The sequence below is a fragment of the Falco rusticolus genome, chromosome 12, assembly GCF_015220075.1.
Source record: "Falco rusticolus isolate bFalRus1 chromosome 12, bFalRus1.pri, whole genome shotgun sequence".
Taxonomy (NCBI): Eukaryota; Metazoa; Chordata; class Aves; order Falconiformes; family Falconidae; genus Falco; species Falco rusticolus.
This window is the reverse complement of record NC_051198.1, coordinates 18475440-18496855: the sequence shown is the minus strand read 5'-3', so window position 1 is coordinate 18496855 and position 21416 is coordinate 18475440. Positions and strand designations below refer to the sequence as shown.

The 21416-nt window shown below is 39.0% G+C and overlaps 1 protein-coding gene across 1 annotated transcript in view; it reads right to left on the bottom strand.

Annotated features, from left to right (window-relative positions):
• Window positions 1–20416, bottom strand: part of LRPPRC (leucine rich pentatricopeptide repeat containing) — a 92413-nt gene extending 71997 nt beyond the window's left edge. Inside the window, exons 1-11 of the mRNA XM_037405353.1 lie at window positions 19755–20416; window positions 8776–8981; window positions 5549–5671; window positions 4777–4898; window positions 4630–4688; window positions 3810–3896; window positions 3221–3347; window positions 2153–2297; window positions 1254–1396; window positions 872–977; window positions 685–792 (exon numbers count right to left, since the gene is read on the bottom strand). Coding sequence (XP_037261250.1) covers window positions 685–792; window positions 872–977; window positions 1254–1396; window positions 2153–2297; window positions 3221–3347; window positions 3810–3896; window positions 4630–4688; window positions 4777–4898; window positions 5549–5671; window positions 8776–8981; window positions 19755–20401 — 1873 coding nt within the window. The 5' untranslated portion in view covers window positions 20402–20416. The remainder of the gene's footprint in view (window positions 1–684; window positions 793–871; window positions 978–1253; window positions 1397–2152; window positions 2298–3220; window positions 3348–3809; window positions 3897–4629; window positions 4689–4776; window positions 4899–5548; window positions 5672–8775; window positions 8982–19754) is intronic.
• Window positions 20417–21416: the final 1000 nt, after the last annotated feature.

The following is a 21416-nucleotide window of genomic DNA, read 5'->3' as shown; positions in this document are numbered from 1 at the left end:
CAATAACGCAAACCAAAGAATTAGATACTGTACTCTAAAATTTAATATTTGTTCAATTCTTATTCATATCCTGTAGACATCCCCATGTGTAACAGGGGAAAGTAGGCTAAATGCTTAAACCTACTTAAGAATCCCAAAGATTGAGCATTTTTGTCCTTCAATCAGTATGCTGTCAGGTCAGGCTCACACACTCAGCAATGTAAGTTCTTCTGCAGTTTTTATTATTGTCACAAATCTCATATCTGGTTTATAAGGTAGATAGTAAGAAGCTGGCTTGAAAAAATGATTGAGTTTGCAGTCCAGGAGAGCTATTATAACATAACCTTACTTTTAAATTCTTCTCTCACATTCAGATTCTTCAAGAGTAAACTCTGTAAAAGGTAATGAGCAACAAGAACCACCAGTGGAAGGCAGAAAGAATGTGAAGAGTTAAAAAGATAATTTAACACTCCTCACATCTTTCTATACAAGGGTAGACCTCAAATTTGTCGAAGTGTACTGTGACTAAGAAAGGAGTTTTAAAAAAAGTCTTTCTGAAGGAAAAATTGTTTGCAATGAAGTCAGACATGCAGCAAAGTTTTCATTTACTTTCAAGACTCTGCTGAATCTCACAACAATGTTTTAACAAAGATTTGTGCACTAGTTTTGCAGTAAAGCTGGAGGAGCATTTATCAAATAACTAACCTTTAAGATTCTTCTCTTTCTGGAACCCAACTAGTAGCGGCCAGGAATAGTGAGGTCTGAGTGGCAAGCATTCCTCTTTCATCATCTTCATCACCTCAATGGCCAAGGCTGAAAATAATTACAAGATCATTAAAGCCACCAAGTACTTTAAATAAGCATATGTAAAACAACTAAATAAGCAGACTACCTGATTTGTTGGTCTCCAAAGCGCAACGCAAAATAAACTGTAATGGTGCCGAGTGCATGTTTGCTTCTTTTAACTCACTACAAAATTGCTTCAGCTTGTTCACAGGCTGCAAATAATGTAAAAAAAATTAAATATTTTTCAATTTCTCAAATTTTTAACAGTGTCAGATTCTTTTAATGTTTAGGAAATGGATATTACACATGCCAACATGATTCCTTTGTGAATTTCAATTTACTATGCAAGTTGATATGAAATATTAAAATCCTTTTATTCTTTAAGAACAACACAAAAATCTACCATTTCCCATCTTCACAGTCGCATTCAACTAAATAAATACTTTTTTATTAGTATAATAAGAAAGAAGTATTACTCTTCTGCATACCATATCTCTATTTACACAATGTTGCAAGAAGAAGCTACCCTGGTCCACATTATCACGCGATAAATGATTAAAAGACTTCAAAATATGAAAACTTGTATCTTCGAAGCCATGAGTTATCAGAGTCAAACACAGGTTCATTGCATCTAGCAATTGAAAAACAGAGAAAAACAACATTTTAAAAGTGCCTGTAACTATTTTCGCATTAAACTACTAAAATTGGTGAAAGCTAGGAAAGTAAACGTTACCCAAGTATCATTAGCATACTTTTAATCAATCAAATCTGAGACTACGTTTTCCAGATTTAGCTTTTGAATGAAATTCAATTTTCCCATTAGAAGACCATGCAAAAAATTACAGAAGCATCACCACTGCAGCATGACAGAAGGATACCAAATAAGAGAAAAACATTTCTAGACATGCCAAAAAACCAAAATACGGATAAAGTACAATTAGCAGTTATCAATCAGATTACACATACTGGGATCCAACAGGGACTTTAACTGTAGATAAAGAACTGTATTACATGTTTAGTCTCTCTTTTTATGATATCCACAAAGAGCTGTCACAACAGGAATTACAACAGCATTGTTTGAGGAAAGGACTCCACATTGCTTTCCTATGAAATCTTAATTTTAGAAGTCTAAAAAATTGATAATTTTTGTATGTAAATGATTAAAATTGATTTATATTTAAATTTTATAAAACGTGATCTGAAGCAGCACAAATCCACAAACTAATGGCAAAAATATTATTTGCCCTAAGTATTCAAGAGAAAAGTATAGAACTGCCTATTTTGGGTAACATTTGTTATTGCTGCAAAGAAAAAAAAAAAAGAAAAGAAAATGTTTTCCCTCTCCACTCTGAGTAGCAAAACACTGCTGCAGTAACCAAGGACATACCTGGAATTAATTCCCTTTCAAATCTTATGTGTTTTTTAATATCTTCAATGTACTGAGGATATCCAGCCTTGGCAAGGCTAAAAATCACCTGCATTAAAATTCTATCCATAAGGTACCCTTCAGTCTTCTCAACCTCTTGTAGAGTCTGTAAACCAGAATAAATTTAACTATAATAAATTTACATTAAAATAAAAAAAAGCAGCTAGGGTTTTTTTACTTTTTTAAAAACCATGGGGTTTGATACATGGAATATGGTAGAGAGAATACTCAAGATCTATAGAGAGAGCATCAAACACCTTTAGACTGTAAAAGGAAAAAGGGACAGAGAAAAAGGACATAATATCTAGTAGTATATGAAAACACCAGAGGTATTCCCATTGTGAGATGACTTTAAAGAGATTACTTTGAAAAGGGGAGAATGATTAATCAAACTTTTTGCTACTGTTTGGAAGAAGGTTGGTTGATGAAGATTCGTTTAATTTGTAAGTCACAGAACAGTACAGTACTGCTTCCCACATCCTTCTCCTTGATTTGATCCTCTCCATCTGATACTACTTATTAAACTCAATCTGACTTTTTTTCTCATTCCTTTCCAATCACTTATTTGATTTAAAAAAAAAAAAAAAAAGAAAGAAAGAATACTTGGAAAAAAAAAACCCAGCTACACAAAGGCCTGTAAGGCAGCATTTGCTTATTTGCACTTCATGAAAACCTAAGTTGTTGGTATGAACTACCAAAAAAAAAAAAAACCCTCACATGCATTATTTGCCCCTCTAACATCCCCACCCCCCCCCCCCCCCCCCCCCCAAATTACCAAATCACTCACTGGCAAATCTGTTTACTCAGAGTGAAAAGCAACTATCAAAAGACAAGTATTTTTCATGAAGTATGAAACTGCTTGCAGTTAACCAGCTATTCAGATGGAAAAATAAGAATTTAACTGCTGCAGACAAGGAGAATGTAAGTTATAAATCTCAGTATTATTCCTCCTGCATGGATAGAAAGCATTCCAAAGCTGAACTGAACAAAAGATCAAATAAGCTGTACATAAACTCAAACTTGCAATACCTTTTTGATGCTATCAGCATCACCCTTTTCAGCATACATATTCAGCAGTGATAAATAGGTGTCTGGACCCGGCTCAACACCGGCCATCCTCATCACAGAAAGGATATTTTCTGCACTCTTCATATCTCTAAAAGAATTCAAAAGACCAACCTTCAGCAGATTTAATCATAATAATGTTTATTGTGAGTTCCACATTTCATCATTAAATTAATTCAAATTGGAAACAAAGAACACAGTAAGCATGCAGAAACTTATTTTAACTAAGCAAACCCTGAAAGGCAAAAGTGCAAATAATTTATTTTATTACTTAAAATCTTCTTTCAACTTTAAAAGTTGACAAAGTTCAAAACTAAATGCCGCAAGTTTCTTTTTCAAACAGTGTAAAAGTACAGTTAATTTATCTTGAAATTCAAGATTTTCAGATACAAAAATCTACTTTGTTAAATGGGCCTGTTTTGCTTCAAAAATGTATAAAAAGACAGTCTTTTAAACATCACACTATTCTGCAGTATGTAATTTTTCTGTACAGTATCACTTTATATTGTAGTAAAACTAAAAGAAAACATAAGAAAAAGGCACTGAACATTACCCTGATCTTGCGTGGCCTTTCACAAGGCTACTGAATACTGCCTCAGTGATTGGGAGATCTTTGTTCTTCATAAATCCAAGAATCTTACTGCAAAATACAAGGCAATGAATGATTAGGTATTTTTTTTTTCCTTTGAGAACAAACTACCAAGCTATCGCTGCTTTGCCAGACAAGTACTGTAACAAAACCAAATCCTGATGTCACTGAGCTATTAAATTTAGGGATGCTGCATAATATGCTCATAATTCAGTTATTTTCATTTTTTCAGATTAATTGTATTTGTTACTTTGAAATATGCTGACACAAGGCTAGGGATGAGATTTTTTATTTTTATCTTCCTTTACTTATTTCTCACGCCCAGCAATCACACTGTTGAAACTCAACCTTGCTAAAATTAAAACGTTATATAGATATCCAGCAAGCCCTGCATAACGATGACAAACAGAATTACTACTATTTGCTCCTTAGCCCATTTTGTTCTCAAATGCCTTTTCCAGTAGTCATTTTCTTACATAGCCACTAAGGCTTCATAACATACACTTTTTCAAACTGGCTCTAAAAATGACAACACAAGCTATTTTCTGAGCAGCTTGAATAGAATTTGATTTGAACACACTGGTCTATCGCTTGTTTTAATTTTGCCTGTGTAGGTTCCAGCTGTCTCTTAAAAAACTGCTCTTCAGTGCTTGGTTAAAATATACTTAAACCCCCTCTTTGCTCAATTTCTAAGAATTACACTGAAATAAATTTTAACATTAATGGTAGGGAATATGAGAACGATTTTGCATAAATCCCTTCAAACTTAAATACAAAAGAATACCTCGCTCCTTCAATGTCACCTTCATTGCAATAAGCAGCAATCAACCTTTGGTATGTAACCTACAAAAAACAAAAAAGGGGAAGTTAATGACTTCCATCCAATAAATGGATACTAGTATTAACACTGAAGATATAAAAAGGTACCTACTCGATTGGGCTGCACATTAGCTTCCTCCATTCTGGCCAAGAAATCTGTCGGAGAAAATTTGTGCTCGTTCTGAAGGTAGACTTTAAGTAAAGCATTATAATGGCTTGTATCATACACAGCACCTAAGGAAATATTTCAACCACAGTCAGTAAACATTGATTCTCTGAATTCAACGTGATTTTATAGCTTTCTCAGGTGATTAATTTTGCATAAATTTTATTCTGTATGAGCCTTACATATAATCAGACTGCTTCCTTTTATCCACCTTTGAAATATCAGACATTTTTATAAAAGGCTAAAACATAACAAGAGTACAGAAACATCATGCACATGCTATTCCACAGTCTACATTACAGATTCAGCAATATTACCATCAAGAAGTAGTTCACCTATGCAACATCTATAAATGACTCAAAAAAAATCTGATAAAACAGCTGGTAGCACTCAGCCCACCAGATGTCAAGATAACATCTAACAGAAAAGTGAAATATATTCTTACAATAATCAAAATCAAGCCAGAGTCCAGCTTAAGCATCTTATAGGGGGAAAAAAAAAAGTCTTTATTATTAATACCCCTAGATGTCAGTATAACTCCCAGAATAGGAAATAGGTCTCACCTGAACAATAAAACTTGGCATTTCTTTGGCAATGCTTATTTGCTATTATAACCCAACATTTAAACACTACTAAAATATATTCAGTATTGTATTTACCAAGAGAGTAACTAAAGTACATAGCTGTTCCTGAAGACAGGCTAACAAAACCAACTTACCCAGTTCTTTCATCTTGTCCCATATCATATGGGCTAGTTCTGTTCTTTCAGGTGACAATACCTCTGGTAAAAGAGCACCACAACTTCGCAATAAAAGCAAGATCTGGTTACTCCCTGGACACCCTACAAGTGGAACACAATCACAACTTTCTTTATAAATAATTACACATTTAATATTAGAAAAAAAGATTTGAGATTGATCCACTGTGGTATTTATGCATATTGTATAGAATAGAATCTTTTCCAAGGTCAAAGTTTTTTACTGAACAGGATATCCAAATTATTAATCTATGACACTGTTACGCACTTTCATGAAAAAGGTTCATGATAAAACATGCTATTTATCATAGAATGGTTTGGGTTGGAAGGGACCTTAAAGCCCACCAAATTCCAACCCCCCGCCATGGCCAGGAACACCTTCCACAATAGCATAATAATGAGCCCAGCTGAGCAGAATTTTTAACAAGTACAACACAAAATACTAAACTCAGATGATCTAATACTTTAAATTTCCTAATCCAAGACCCATAAATGATTTTATCCTACAGGGACATAACTTCCTGGTAAATTTCTAAAATGGCAAAATAATTCATATCAATTCCATACTATTCTAAAACTGGTATTCAGAGACTCCACAGTGAAATTTCCATTTCCACTTCTGTCCATGCTCAATATAAAATCAATAACTTATATATAAAAAAATATTGAAGAAAACTGCGAGAATGCCGGCTTTTTCTGACTTCTGCACTAGCCCCAAAATGCTGAAAAAGAAACTATAAACTCATCTGCTTTTCTCAGACTTCATCACTACTCCTGAGGCTAAGTAAGGCAGAGCTGCAGAATTTATCACAGATTATCCAATAAAATGGAGACAGAATTTTTTTCTCAATTGCATCTTTATAAGCAAACCCAACAATTTCTAATAAAAAGAAGAGTTTATTTAGAAAGTGGGAAGGGGGGGGGGGGGGGGGGGCGAGGAAGGCAAAAAAAGTTGTCTATTCCTTTCCTATTACAGAGAAAGGTGTACTTCAGAAGTAATTTCATCTAACAAGGAGCAAGGTAAATGTTCACATACAACACAAATGATGAAAAAAATCTGTAAGGTTTTTTGTGTCTCAAACACACACATACATGCAGACTTGAAAGACTCAACACTTCCAACACAACCTGAAGTCTATAAGCATCACTTATGCTTTGTAATTTACTTCCAAATCATCATGCCAACACTCCAAAACTGTGTACAGCCCAGCATAGAGGCCAGAGCTGTTGCCAGTAACTGTATGTCCAGCTGCTGCTATTCACTGTAAATGTAATTTTTAATTATACAGCACTGCAGAAACAGCTATAAATTAATGGCAAAATCAAGTGAAAAACCTCAACTGCAGAAAGCTATATACTGCCTAGAATTAGATCTTTAGGTACTGAAAAGAGTCAGTAAATCTAGGATACCATGTAACTATTGCAAACTGTTTCAGGAGTACAATCTACACCGGGAAAGTTAATATAGAGTATGCTCATCTAGAAAGAAACACAGGCAGCGCTGCGAAAAAATGAGTGACAATGAGAAAATGAGAAGTTAAAACATTGAGAGGGGCCAGGTAAAAATTGCAAATGGGGATTTGAACTTCTGAAGTCATAATGGAGTGGTGAGATAAGTCATACTTGACTAACTTTTAAATCCCTCCATACAATTAGTTCATGCAATAAAAATGCCATCACATCTCCAGTACTCATGATGCCAGTTTTACACTAGCAACCAAGTACCTTGAAAGGCAAAAAAACCCCGCCCCAAAACAGCAACAATAATTAAAAAGACAACACACACCCTCACTCCCATCCAAAAAAACTCAACCAAACAACCCAAAATGGGAAAAGGTTCAGCAGTATGAGTGTAGAAAGATGCAGGGTAAGAGATCTACAGCGAACACCTTAATCGAGCATTTTTTGTTTTGTAATTAGAAATGTAAGAATAATATAAACAGGCAATTTTTTTAAGAAATCAACAGTAACTAACCTCCCACACTTTTGCTAAGTTAGTTTTTAACATTATTAGTAAAAAAGGACCGATTTTTTCATATGGAAATATTTTTCATTTATCTTAACAGCATCCTTGTTAAATCTCTTGTGACATTCTACACTTCTTTTAAATTTACTTACACAACCAAAGGAAACCACTACAAGTAATTAATCTTTTCATAATATGACTTCTTAAAAAATGTGTAACTAATCAAATGTCAAGAACTGATTTGCAAATAAGCTTAGAGACACAAAATTCTTGCCAACCCACACTTGCAAACTATGTTTATACCTAAAAAAGACAAAGCAGTCAGAATCAGGAAGGATAACACAAGCAACAAGAAAAAACTAAGTTCAACAGAAAGAGAGCATGAATTGAAGACTCAGCTTTTAAACAGTGAAGTGCAAAACCTTTAAAAGCACAATCCCAGGTACACAAGCCATGAACAGTCCAGAGTAATACACAGCAAAATTTAAAACAAAACAATACATGCTGCCATTGATAAATATTGGCAGTAGAACTTAAGAGAGCATATTTAGCAAATATCTTCATTGACTCATGCTAACTAGTACCAAACCTTATCAATTGTGGCACCTGGTTTGCACAGTGTTAATATAGACCAGCTATTTTTTAACCAAAGGGGTACGGAATCTGTCAGAATGAACAATGCCTCAACTGTTTCTTTTTGTTTTATTCAAAAAAAGGGAAAGCTTTCTTGTCCTGAATAACCACAGCTACCTGGCAGTGTAGAAGCTTGGGGATAACCTCCATATTTCCCCGTATAATTTCATTTTAAAAACAAATCACTTCTTAAGGACAGCATGGCTTATTGCACATATTTGAAAAACACGCTGTGTAAAGCAGACAGATTTGATCCCTGTTCAGAGTGCACAATGCAGTTTTACGAGAAAGGTGTAACATTACCAGAGTAAAGTCCGCAATAAGGCAGTATGATAAGCTTTCTTAAAAGCACACTGAATTTTCACAACTTACTAATTCCCAAAGAAAAAAAAAACCCAACACAAAAGTAAACGTGCATTCAAAGCAAAGTAACACCTCTAAAGCATTTATAAAGTCTGTTCACCAACATATAAAGCAAATTAAACAATACTCAAAACATAAATCTTTCAATTAATTTGCTTGGTTTGATGATTTATTATATTGAGCTTTGAATTTAGCTTTTACTTTGTTTTAATTGGAAGCAGCTTACCTGTTTTACACATTTCACCGTAGATTTTTAGTAGAAGAGTTTTAGGGATGCGGCCAGTTTTTCTGACAGAGTTATCTAGTCTATTTAATGCCCAGTCAAACTGCCTGGTCTGTCTGGTTTGAATTTCTGAAACTGGTTCTTCTTTAACACTTCCCTCCTGTTGAGGTGCAACTGTAAGGAACTTTATTTGATACACAATGTTGCTGCTGAAATAAAAACAAAAACAAACAAACAGAGATTACACTTCATTTTGCAACTAAACTAGCCACACAGTGACAGAGAGATAATGCACTTCTTTCTGATGAAGTTACTGAAACACTTTCCATATTGATAACAACAAATAAATACAGGTAATTCATTACAGTGTCTTTCTACTTAAAAATATATAGTCACGTATATCTTTTCACCATGACAGCTGTTTCTCTGAGATTTTCAGTTGGACTCATCTCATGAGTTAAAGGGTTCAAATGCTATTCCCAGAAAAGGAAAAATTTTGAAGCTGTTCAAATGCTACAGAAGTCTATTGCCCCATTACGACTTCTCACAAAAGCTCCTGCATGCTTTTGAAAAATCATACAAAAACTAATGCAGAGGTCAGTGTTTTAGACACCAATGGCTTAACAACGGGATCAGTCCCCATTCTGCAGAATTCACATTAATGAGGACAAAGCGGCCATCCTGTGATGTCAACCAATAAACATCAACACTGGATTTGTTTAAACATTTATTTTCTCAAAATAAAAGTCTGACAACAAGAACTAACACAATGAGAGTCTTATTTCTACCACAACAGTAAGAGCTTGCCAAGTTTGTTTGGTTGTTGTTGGTTTTTTAAGAATAATTTGATACACAGAAAAATAAGGAAATAGTATTTGTGCCAAAACAGAATTGTGAACAGCCTGGTCCGGTAAAATTATGGTTGCACACATGCATTTTTGGAAGTCTGTTCTCAATTGTCCTTACATCCACTTCTATATACCTTTTTTAAAAAGCTTACTGAAAGCTTTTCAGAATACTTCCAAGTCAGGTTGCAAAAAATGCTTTGAAAGCCAACAGCAACACAGGACTTTCTGTCTTTATAACACAGAAGTTTATACTTTGATGTCCAATAACAATCAAAGCACAAGCGGACAAAACTCCTGTGCCGCATATTAAAAATTAAACGTATTTTTCTATAAAAAATCTGCTATTCTTTTATAGTATTCTGCAAATTACTGAATTATATCTTATGCCACACAGCACACTTGTAACAGTAAATGAATTTATATCTACAGTTCTTAAGTGCAGCACTGTTTTAAGAAAGCAATCTTTGTAAGATTCTCCATATGTCAAAACTCACAAACTTTTTGAAGCACTTGCATAGCTCCATAACATTAAGTATGAAGGTAAAAACAGTATGTGCATACTCCAAAATATGCTGGTTAACAGCATGAAAGGACTCAAGTTTCATTTGTTATTAAACTCTCCTTGCTTAGCATTTAGCATGATCACAGAATTGTAAGACTAATTTGGGTTGGAAGGAACCTTACGTATCATCCAGTTCCAACCCTCCTGCCATGGGCAGGGACACCTTCCACCAGACCAGGTTGCTCAAAGCCCCATCCAACCTGGCCAGGAACGCTTCCAGGGATGGGGCATCCACAGCTTCTCTGGGCAGCCTGTGCCAGTGCCTCACCACCCTCAGGGTAAAGAATGTCTTCCTAATACCTAACCTAAATCTGCCCTCTTCCAGTTCAAAGCCATCACCCCTTGTCCTGTCACCACATGCCCTTGTACAAAGTCCCTCCCCACTTTCCTGCAGGCCCCTTTAGGCACTGGAAGGCTGCAGTAAGGTGTCCCCGGAGCCTTCTCTTCTCCAGGCTGAACCACCCCAACTCTCTCAGCCTGTCTTCAGACGAGAGGTGCTCCAGCCCTCTGGTCATCTTCATGGCCTCCTCTGGACTTGCTCCAACAAGCCTGTGTCCTTCTGATGTTGGGGGGCCCAGAGCCAAACACAGTACTGCAGGTGGGGTCTCACCAGAGCGAGGTAGAGGGGGAGAATCCCCACCCTCCACCAGCTGGCCACGCTTCTTGTGAAGCGGCCCAGGACATGGTGGGCCTTCTGGGCTGCAAGGGCACATTGCCAGCTCATGGTGAGCTTCCCGTCCACCAACACCCCCAAGTCCTTCTCCTCTGGGCTGGTCTCAATCCATTCACTGCCCAGACTGTATCTGTGTTGGGATTGCCATGACCCACATGCAGGACCTTGCACTTGGCCTTGTTGAACTTCATGAGGTTCGCATGGGGCCACCTCTCATACCTGTCAAGGTCCCCCTGAATGGCATCCCTTCCCTCCTGCGTGTCAACCACACCACCCAGCTTGGTGGTGTTGGCAAACTTGCTGAGGGTGCACTCGATCCCAGTGTCTGTGTCACAGACAAAGATACTGTTTACACAATGCTGTTTATAACAAGTTTATAATATTATACTGTATCAATTGCTACAGCTGCACACTAAAATATTATACTCACACATGCAGCGTTTCTTTCATACACTAACTTACCCTTCTCAAAGATTAGTAGAATTGGGCATTTCTATTTAGACCCCACCCCCAGGTATTACCAAACATAGTACTGGTGTTTCTGTTAATTTATACTGATTGAAGATATTTAAAAAATGGCAACATAGGTGTCTGAGTTTCAGTTTTAGACAGATGGGAAAAGAGTATGAGAGTATAAAACAAACTGAGGGACTCTTAAAACTTCCACAGGCATCCACCTAAATTACCATTATCAATGTGAAATAGAATGTCTATCATAAGACTCATGAGTACCTTATCATATGTAGGCTTTCAGCATTTGAATAAATTAGACTTTAGCATTACGCAGTGCCTTAAATCATGTTAAAGCCAATCCCATAATAAGAGTTTGTTAAAAATAACTGTGGCTTCAAAAATTGGATGAAGGTGCAGGCATCTACTGTCTTACATTTGGTTCGTAGTACTACAACTAAGAACACAACATTTAGGAGAATATTTAAAACAAAAAAGCTAAAAGCTCACTGTGCTTAAAGATGAATGATTAAGCAGACCAGAAACATAGCTTCCAAAAAACCCTGTAAAGTTGACAAATTAAGGGACACAGTATTAGTTTTGATTTGGGGCAATCGATCGAAGGACAGAAGAATGCAGTAGACAACACACTTACTGAAAATTGATACTAACGGCACAACCTCCCTGTGAAACAGAAAAAGAAGCTAACAAAATAAGGCAGTTATTCATGTGTCAGGAATCTTCAACCATCCTGTGTGATTCTTTTAATTCTCAGAAGTTGAGAAAGAACACACGATTAAGGGGAATTTAAAAAAAAAAGCAAGGACAAACATCAAGAAGGCAGTGTTAAACATTTTAGTCAGGAAGTCACATAAAAACACAGCAAGGAAGGCTTCTAAATATAAGACAGGTGGTTTTTAAAAATATACGGTTACTCTTAAAATGGGAAAAAATTACAGATCTTACACTGTTTAGCTTTCTAAAAATGTTATTTGCAACCATACTATGTAAATTTTAACCATTTTATCATGAGTAAATTTTAATAAGGAGATGGGGTTGTAGATGAGAACAGGGAAGAATGTGCTAAGTAATTTCTAGAAATATTAAGATATGTTATATTTAAGACACATTAACGGACCTTACTCAATCTCCACTCCTTTGGAATAACCTTAAAAAATTCATTAAAGTTTTGGCAAAAATAAAGATTGATATACAGACTTCTGGCATCACGTTACCTTACAATGTCATAAGCAAAACAAAGAGATATGATCTACTTTCAGTTACAAAAATAGGGGTGCAGTAGTTGTTTAAAAAAAAATTAAAATATACATAACTTTAAAATGTGCTAATCAGGGTCTGTTGCAAAATTGGGAATATACATGTGGGATCCTAAGTTAAGCTATCTCCGGACCCAACTGGGAAAAGAGTGGTACGACCCACGTCCATTCAATAATTTCATTAACAATTTGGATGACAGAAGAGTTAATAAACTTATAAAATTTGTAGACAGCACCATAACAGTGGCAAACTCTAAGGAGAGCCTCAGACTTCAGAGTCATCGTGATTACTTGATGTAATGGTCTGATATCAACAAAAAGGAAATTCAATACACACCAACAAAAGCTTTATGTTTTGGGCAAAAAACCAAATGCAGAAACATAAGATGGTATATGACTAGCTAGACAACAGTACAACAAAAAAAGTACTGAAAATGAGCCACTGCTAAACACAAAACATAACACAGAAAAAAAAAACCCCACACTTAAAATCTTCAACAAAAGCAAAATAGATAAAATACAGAATTATTCTATTTGTCATGGTGTGTTTACTCACAAAAACACAAAAACCAAGTTTAAAAACCTCAAAAAGAATCATCTATCCCATCTCACTCTCCAAGCAGAGAAGCAACTGTACCTAATCCATCAGGCATCACACTGGTAATAATAATTATTGTCATATTAATTGTAATGAAATACTAGAACAGGATACTTTGACAGTCAAACTTTCTCATTTGGAAGCTTATAAAGTATGACTGGGGGAGGGGAGGGAATCTATCATGACCCTGGCACTTCTGATCCAGCCTCAGTGCTAGACATTGGATTATATAGTCTTATGATGTAACTATATTTTTTCAATTATTTTAATTAACTTTGTTCAGAATTAAATGCTATGCTACACCACAAAATGCACGACACTTCTCCAAGGGCTGCAATGAATGTCAAGTTTTTACTTTCATCAATTACCTGTACATGGCATTTTAAGAATTTCTCCATATGAAACATTACATTTGCAAGCACGTGAAGCTGCACAATAATCTTCAGATGTTTCAATTAGCAATTTGATTCTTCCCCCACATGTGTAATTTCTCTTTACTATGCTTCATAACTATGTTTCTTTGTACCTATCCAGAGAAGCTGAAATGGATATTAAGCCCTATAAAGTGATCTCTCTCCCATTCACACAATCAGAAATTACAAGTAGCCTTCTGATACTACTGTACCTTTACACCATTTTCAGCTTTGTCTCTACAACTGTGAAGATTAAAAGCACAGACCTTGCCTACACAGCAAAGTTTAACCAATTGTACGTTCGTAAACCCAACACACGACCACCCACTATTTAGTGGCAACTTTTCACCTCCAAAATAGCTTATTTTGGAACATTTGGAAAGTACTTGAAGATAAACTGAAAAAAAAAAAAATTATGCAGAGGTGAAGTGCACATGGGGAAATTCATACTGACTCAAGTAGTAAAATTGTTTGCAATGGTTCAGTGAGAAGCCCAGTACCATACTGATGTACTTACATGTTTTCCATATTTCTAGAGCACACTGAAGGCAGTGCCTTCAGTTTCCTAAAGGAACATATCCTACACATCAGACCAAGTAAAAAATGTCCTATCTTTCCCAAAATTCAAGAAGTAAATGGTTCCAATGCTCTCATTGGCAGCAGCAGCAGGTTTACTTTCTGTAAAACTTGACCCATTCCAGACATTCAAAAAAAGAATCACAAAGCCACCATACAGATATTTGCCTGCCTTTATCAGAGGCACAATAAGGTAGCTGCTACGCTTTTTCTAAGAAAGTACTGAATGTTTTGTTCTTACTAAACTAAATAGGTGAAATGCGTATGAAATGGTTTTCAAAATACAAGCCATATTCAAAGTAGAATAATGGTAAACATAAGAGTTAAAATTCATTACTGTAAATACAAGCACTACAGACTTAGCATTAAATTTACTAAATATAAGACTAAATAAACCACCTGAGATCCCAGCATAATTCACAGGACTGCTAAACAGTATTTCCCCTGACTATAGTCACCTATACCAGGGTCACCTACAAAAAAAAAGAGCCACAATGTTCAGGCCACTGTACCCTTGTTTCAGTGAGATCCAGAAGGATTCTACCTCAGACAAAATTTTGATATTTTATGCAGACTGAGAAATCTCCAGTTTTTTGGAGAACTGTGCCTAAGTGATTCACAAGAAGCAAAGCAGAAACACTTTGCTTTGTGCTATTTCTTAGGAAGTCTCTGGATGTTTTATGTCCATCACTACAACACATACAACAACTACAGCAGTGCAGCTTGTGAAACTTCACTACAACAGAGCATTGCTTCATCACTACCAAATACAAATCTATTGAACACTTCCTCTGCATTTAAAGCCCATGCATTCTACCACTTGTACCATTTTGCTAAAGTAATTAAGCATTCAATTCTAGATTTTTGTCTACTGGTGATGGATTGCCAAGTATGATAGTAAATAACCAAAAACAACTTGTTTGCAGCTAATTAAAAACAAAAAACAAAACCCACACCATATCACACATTAAGCCATGAATATTTGGGATTTTAACTTCTGGCTTACCCCAAGGCTCAAACCAAATCCCCCGTAGATCTGACACAAGATTCTTTAAAAGGGTATTCTCACCAACATGCTTCACTGTTGTACAAACACACTACAATGTACCAAAAGGCAAAAGTCTTTATAAGGTCAACTTGAGAAGCATCGCACACGGTACCCTCTTACTAACTTCATAAACAATCACTCCTCTGAACGGAACACAGATCTTGCAAAAAGCAGGTTTCACTACAGTACAATCTGCTGTCTGGGGAAATGCTCTTTGCTCTGCATTCCTAAAAAGCTACATTTAATCTTACAGCCAAGAATCTCAAGGTGAAGAAGTGACAGTAAAGCCAAAGATGCCTCACAAGACTTGCACATGGATTCCACTTGATCTTCCTCCTCAGCTATACTTTCAAGATCTATGCCTTAGGAGCCCAATTGTTCTCCTTTTCTCTGAAGATACATAGGGTGTTGACTTCAGGATGAGTATCATAGCACTCACACATCCAAAAGTACAGTTCAACAATACAGCTGCAGTGATCTAACATCACACCATCATCACAGGGTTTGGTTCCCTCTTCTCCTTTTGCCTGTGGTTCCACTCTTCTGGAGTTCATCAGATCCTTAATTGATCCAATAAAACCTGTTGATCCGTCAGAAATGTTCTCCTTGCAGTCTAGCAAATGAAATGAACGCAGTAATAGGTCCAAGGAGCACCATGACAGAGTAGGACAAGCTGTCCAGCAATGGGTGGGCGATCAGTGTGGGAAGAATGAAGCCAATACCCTTTCTCCCAACACTAACTTGCCACAGCAGCAAGCTGTAACATCAAAACATAACATAATCACCGCAAGTATGCAGAATAAAGTTCCCAAAAGATATTCTGATGTTAATTCAAAATCTACTCTGAACACTCATTGACTGAGAGCTTGTAGCTAGTAGCTTGAGTCAGCTACTAGCAGCAAATTCAAGCATTTCTCTCCTTAGCAAAGCTTGTATGAACAAAGTTCCTACAGCTAGTTTGCTGTTGTAGATCTGAAGTTTGTTGTACATCCCATTTTAATTGCATGCCAGAGTCACAACATACAGCTCAGTATATTTCACATCTCATCCTAGAGGCAGTCAAATGAAATCATAAATTTGCCACAGATCTGATCTCATTTGCTATGAAATGCTTCTCAACCAATGCAACTGGATATTCCATCTACTGTCTTAACCCACTTTCTGAAGTTTAGATTAAAAATCAGACCGGTATGACGCTTTGATAAAATCTCTGCTGTAATGTGAATGACTGCTGTCTCACATTTCTAAATAAGTTAACGTATTTGCAACTTTTCTGTAACCATTACTGTAACGAAAGTCACAGACCAGCCTCTGAACTGACTTTATTATGTTCAATGCTAAAGCAACTATACCAAGAACATGTAAACTTAAAGTCATTTACCCCCTTCTCTTGCAAAATGCTAATTATTCCTTGTTATTCATTTACTCTTAAAACTGTGGGGGTTCTTGTCCACTATTCCAATCAGAACTTTATCAATATTCTCTGGAATTTACTGCAGCAGACTGCATTTCACTCTCAAAATACCATCTCAAGACCTGAGCAGTGACTATACCAAGTCTAAAAGTTGTCCATATGTCATTCTAGTTCTTTACAGAGAAAATTTCTTCCAGAAATTAAGGCTTAAGTAGAAAAACACAACAATAGTTATTTAGGGAAAAAAAATAAAATGAAATTATATGCTTAGATGCGCAATTTCAGTTCATAAATGTTGACTTTTTTATTTTAACAAACACTTTGGCCCCAGAGCATCGCTTGTGCACTAGGATGCCTAAATTCATAACTAGTACAGTGACAGTAAGACAAAGATTGTAGGTAAAAAATTATCTTGGGAATGAAATTACTGGACAGAACGTACAAATTCACATGTGCTGCTCAGTCTTACTCCAATATAATTCAGTTTAGACCAAAACCTAAAAACTATGAGCTAAATATTGCTGCTGTTTCCTGTGAATGTATTCTCTACCACGAACCTACTCGCATAGTTAACTAGATCTAGCCTGAGAACTGAAGAGTTTTAGGAACAATCACTGAACTATCCCACATATGACCCCATTTATACTTGAAAATACAGAGGAATATTGGTGCAAGGGGGGTGCAGGGGTAATAACTACAAACCACTAACCAAAAACCCAAAACTCAGCTATCAGAGCCAAGTTACCATCGCATAAAGCACTTTTCAAGTTTTTTTCCAGAAACAGGGTTCTAGGAGAAAAAAATACACTGTTAGTCCTTCATCAAGTCATATGTCAATTTCGGTGACTATTACTTCTCTGAACAAACTAATTACGGAAACTAAGTTTCCAGCTGAGGAAAACAAAAATCAGCTGAATTACCACAAAGTAGAAAAGTTTATTACTGATTTGCCCCTAACCAAACATGTGGTTCTGCTGCCAACCATACAGCAGACATCTTCCCAGTTCCCTGGTCCCTCCTGCACAGGTCTACTTCATCCTTCCCACCAACTTTAGCACTCAACAACCTGTTACGTTTCCATCACTAAAACCAGCAGAAAACTGTTGGTTGATTTTTTTTTTTGTAAGATTTCTGTCAGACTACCAAATAAAATCGGCTCACGATCGGTTTGATAAGCACTAAAGTTAGTGCATGTAGCAACAGATTTATTTTGGTGGTGAGACTTGCCTGTAGGAGTTCTCTATTGCTGACTCTTGCCTGTTTCCATCCCTTTTCCTGAACCAGCTCTGGAATTTGTGAATTGTGAAACCGGAAGAATTTTTTGCCATTCTAGATTCTGTTCCCCAGAAGACTTTGTGAACAGAATCTAGAATAGCAGAAAACTGTTTTGGTTTTCTGCCAGGAATTGTTACATTGACTTAGAAGGACCACCAACACTATATTAAGGCACAAGCAAAACGGGACAGAAGAACTTTCTCCCCTTCATAGCACTAAGTTATTATGTCAGGTCATAAAACTCCGTGTATGTGTTTAATACTTTTATGTTCTTAATAGTTATGCAAAAATTTGTCTACAGCATCATTTGGACATCTAAGAAGAGATTAATTTCAAGCTCGGTCACTAATACTAACTAAAGCTACATGCTGATAGTTTTTTTCAGATAACAACTCTGTGTTGCCACATTGAGAGCTAATGGCAACATTAGCTGCTATCTGAATAGAAGCATCATATCCCCTTCCCACCTGCCTGCACTGAAATCTCAATAGGCTTTGCAAACACTGGAAAAAATACAGCAAACACTTACATCCTTGAAGGAAATGGATCTATACTTCTTTTTAGCTAGACATCTATATTTGCAAGTTATTTTTAATTATTACTTACTTTTATACAAAGTTTTATTGAACAACTGTAATTATAATCACAGCAAATCACTTGACATAAATGAAAAGTCAAGCATCTCAACTCATTGCCAACTCTCTTTTTTCAGACTTAAACCTGGACATGGTGGAAGCCAAGAATCTAACCCCATCACGGCTCAGAAGTCATAAACAGACCTTTCTCATTCAACAAGTCTGAGAACTTGCTGACAATTAAGTAACCCCTAACGTTAAAAAAGCTTGTGCAAGTCTTCATGTAGTTTTAACAGCATACTCGGTAGATGAAATACAAAACATAAATACCAACTCTTTGACACAGTCATCATCTGCACATGGTGCTTCCTTCTTAGAACGAGTAATTAAGGAAAAAGTTACAGAAGCAACCAGCTTGCCTCTACAACAACGGTAACAGCACCCTCATGATCTGTTAAAAACAAACAGTGCATTCAGAAAAACCTGAAATATTGTATGTTTCCTACAAACAGGGGCTCTGACATTTGCTCATGTATCCAAGGCCAAGCCTTATACACTTTGACATCCAAGACATATGTGATCAGGGCAAAAAACATCCCAAATGTGGAGCCACAGTGCACCACCACCAGAGAGAAAGCTTAGCTCTCCCAAAACAAAAATTTTGTTAATTAAAAAAGCAGACTCGTGTTAAGGCAGAGTTGTGTCTCCAAACGTGCTGCAGGGCCCCAACCATGCGTTAGTGGGGCAAGGGGGCAGTTTTCCACCCCACCTGCGCGATGGCAGAGGGGCCCGCAGCGCAGGAATCAAGCCACCCCGGCCGGCTACTGCCACAGCGGAGCCCGGCTGCTGCCCAGACTGCGGCCGTACGGCTCCCCACGGCCGGGCACCGCTCCCCGACCGCGGGGGGACAGCGCTCTCCCCACGGCCGGGCACCGCTCAACCCCCGCTCCCTGACCCCCGAGGGTCAGCGCCCTTCCCAGAGCGGGGCGCACTCCGCCCGGCGACACACCGGTGGGAAGCGGCCCGCTCTCATCGGAGGGAGACGGGGCTCCCCCGCGGCCTTCAACCCCTAGCCGGCCCCGCCGCGCACACGCAGCCGGAGACCGCCGGGCCGGGCCGGGCCAAGCCGCAGGGCTGCCGCCGGCAGCCACAGGGGCAGCGCAGCAAGGGAGCGGCGGCGGGCTCGCCAGTGCCCTTGGACACGGGGACCGCCGCCCCAGCGGCCGCCGGCCCACCGGCGAGCGGCTGGCAGCCCCGTGGCGCCGGGTCTCACCTGGCGGGGGCCGGAGGGCGGGCGGCGGCGGCGGCGGGCGGGCGGAGCAGGAGGGGCAGGAGGCGCGGGCAGAACGCCCGCAGGCGCCCGGCGGAGCTCAGCAGCGCAGCCATGGCCGCCGCGCGCGCAGGCCGCAGAGGAGCACGTGAGGCGGAATCCGCGCTACCGCGCACGCGCACCAGGGGGCGAGGGGGCGGCCGGCGCCGGCGCTCCGCCTCCGCCGCACCACGTGACGGGAGGAACCATTCCCCGCAGGGGGGACCGACGGCCCAGCCCTCGGAATGGACCCGTTCGGGCAACGGCGTGCTTCTAATTCCCTCCCCCGCGCCGCTGATGGGATGCTCCACGCAAGGTCGGCGGCGCAGCGCCGGCGCCGGGTTGGGTCGATCGGCAGCCAACCCGGAGTTGCTCCACCGGAAGGCGGCCGGGAGGGGGCCGCTCGCTGAGGGGAGAACAGGGTGAGCTCTGCGCGCCTCGCTCCTGCGCGCGGGGCGGGGGGGCGGCACCGACTTTCCCAGCGCGGCACGGCCCGGCAGCTGCGTACCGCTCTGCGCGCCCTTCTCCGCGGTTCCGCGGCTGGTGTCGGGCCCGCCCGCCCTTGCCCTAGGGAGGAAGTCACGTGGGCGACGGGGCGCGAGCGGCGCCATCCGCCCGGGGCTGAGCGCGGGCTCCCGGCGCCGCCCGCTCGCTCTGAGGGGAAGGCGGGAGCTGCCGCGCTCGGTAGGTCCGTCACACGGGGAGCCACTAAAAGCGTGGCAGGCGGCGGGCAAATGCCAAGAAAAATGCCTCAGCCTCGCCGATAATAAGAAAAACTTAAGTCCTCGCGTTGCCCCGGAAGGGCGGCGCTGGCGGCGCTTGGGAATCCCGCCGGCCCGTTTCCTTCTGGGATCAAAATGGAAGTGAGGGGCAGATGGAAGAACCTTAATAAAAAAAGAAAAATTAAACTGTGTTTCTCTGCCTGAGCTTGGTTATGTTTACAGAGATGCTGCCTGCTTTGATGTTTCATTTTAGTGTGCAAGTTACGTGGGTTCCTATGAGATAAACCACCAGCTTGCTTAGGTACTTGCAAGCCAAGTGAGTGTTTTCATAAAAAAGCATTTAATTATTCTTGACACAAATGGAAAACAATTACTCCAGGTGACAGATTGATTTTTTATCAAATCAACCACAAATCAGCCATCTGCAATTACAGTTTACTTGGAAAGACTTGCAAAGCCTCCTCATCAAGTGATGCAAAGAGCCCAATTTTTAAAAGTTATGAACACTCATTTTTGTTATTATAAGAAAAGTCCCAGATGTACGACATTTCTTAAGCCTGAAGGCAGGAGTCACAGCTAATAAGACAATATTACTGCTTATCACGGCTTCTGCTGTATCACAGTGTTAGGATATTTACTGGAATACAGAGCTCAGTCTTAATGAGGAGACCAAGATGAATTTTTTAAACCCAAATACAAACAGCACACATGCTAATAGGCCAGCCTAGCTTATGGACTAGAGGCCCTGGGAACTCGCTCTTAACAACCCAATACAAAAGTGTCTACAACACTTACAAATCAGGACCAAAAATGATAGAAGCAAATGACTGGAAGAGTAAGAGAAAATGATGAGATTACATTCATCAGCATAGTAAGAAGTTTCTTGTTGCTGAGACTTCCCTGC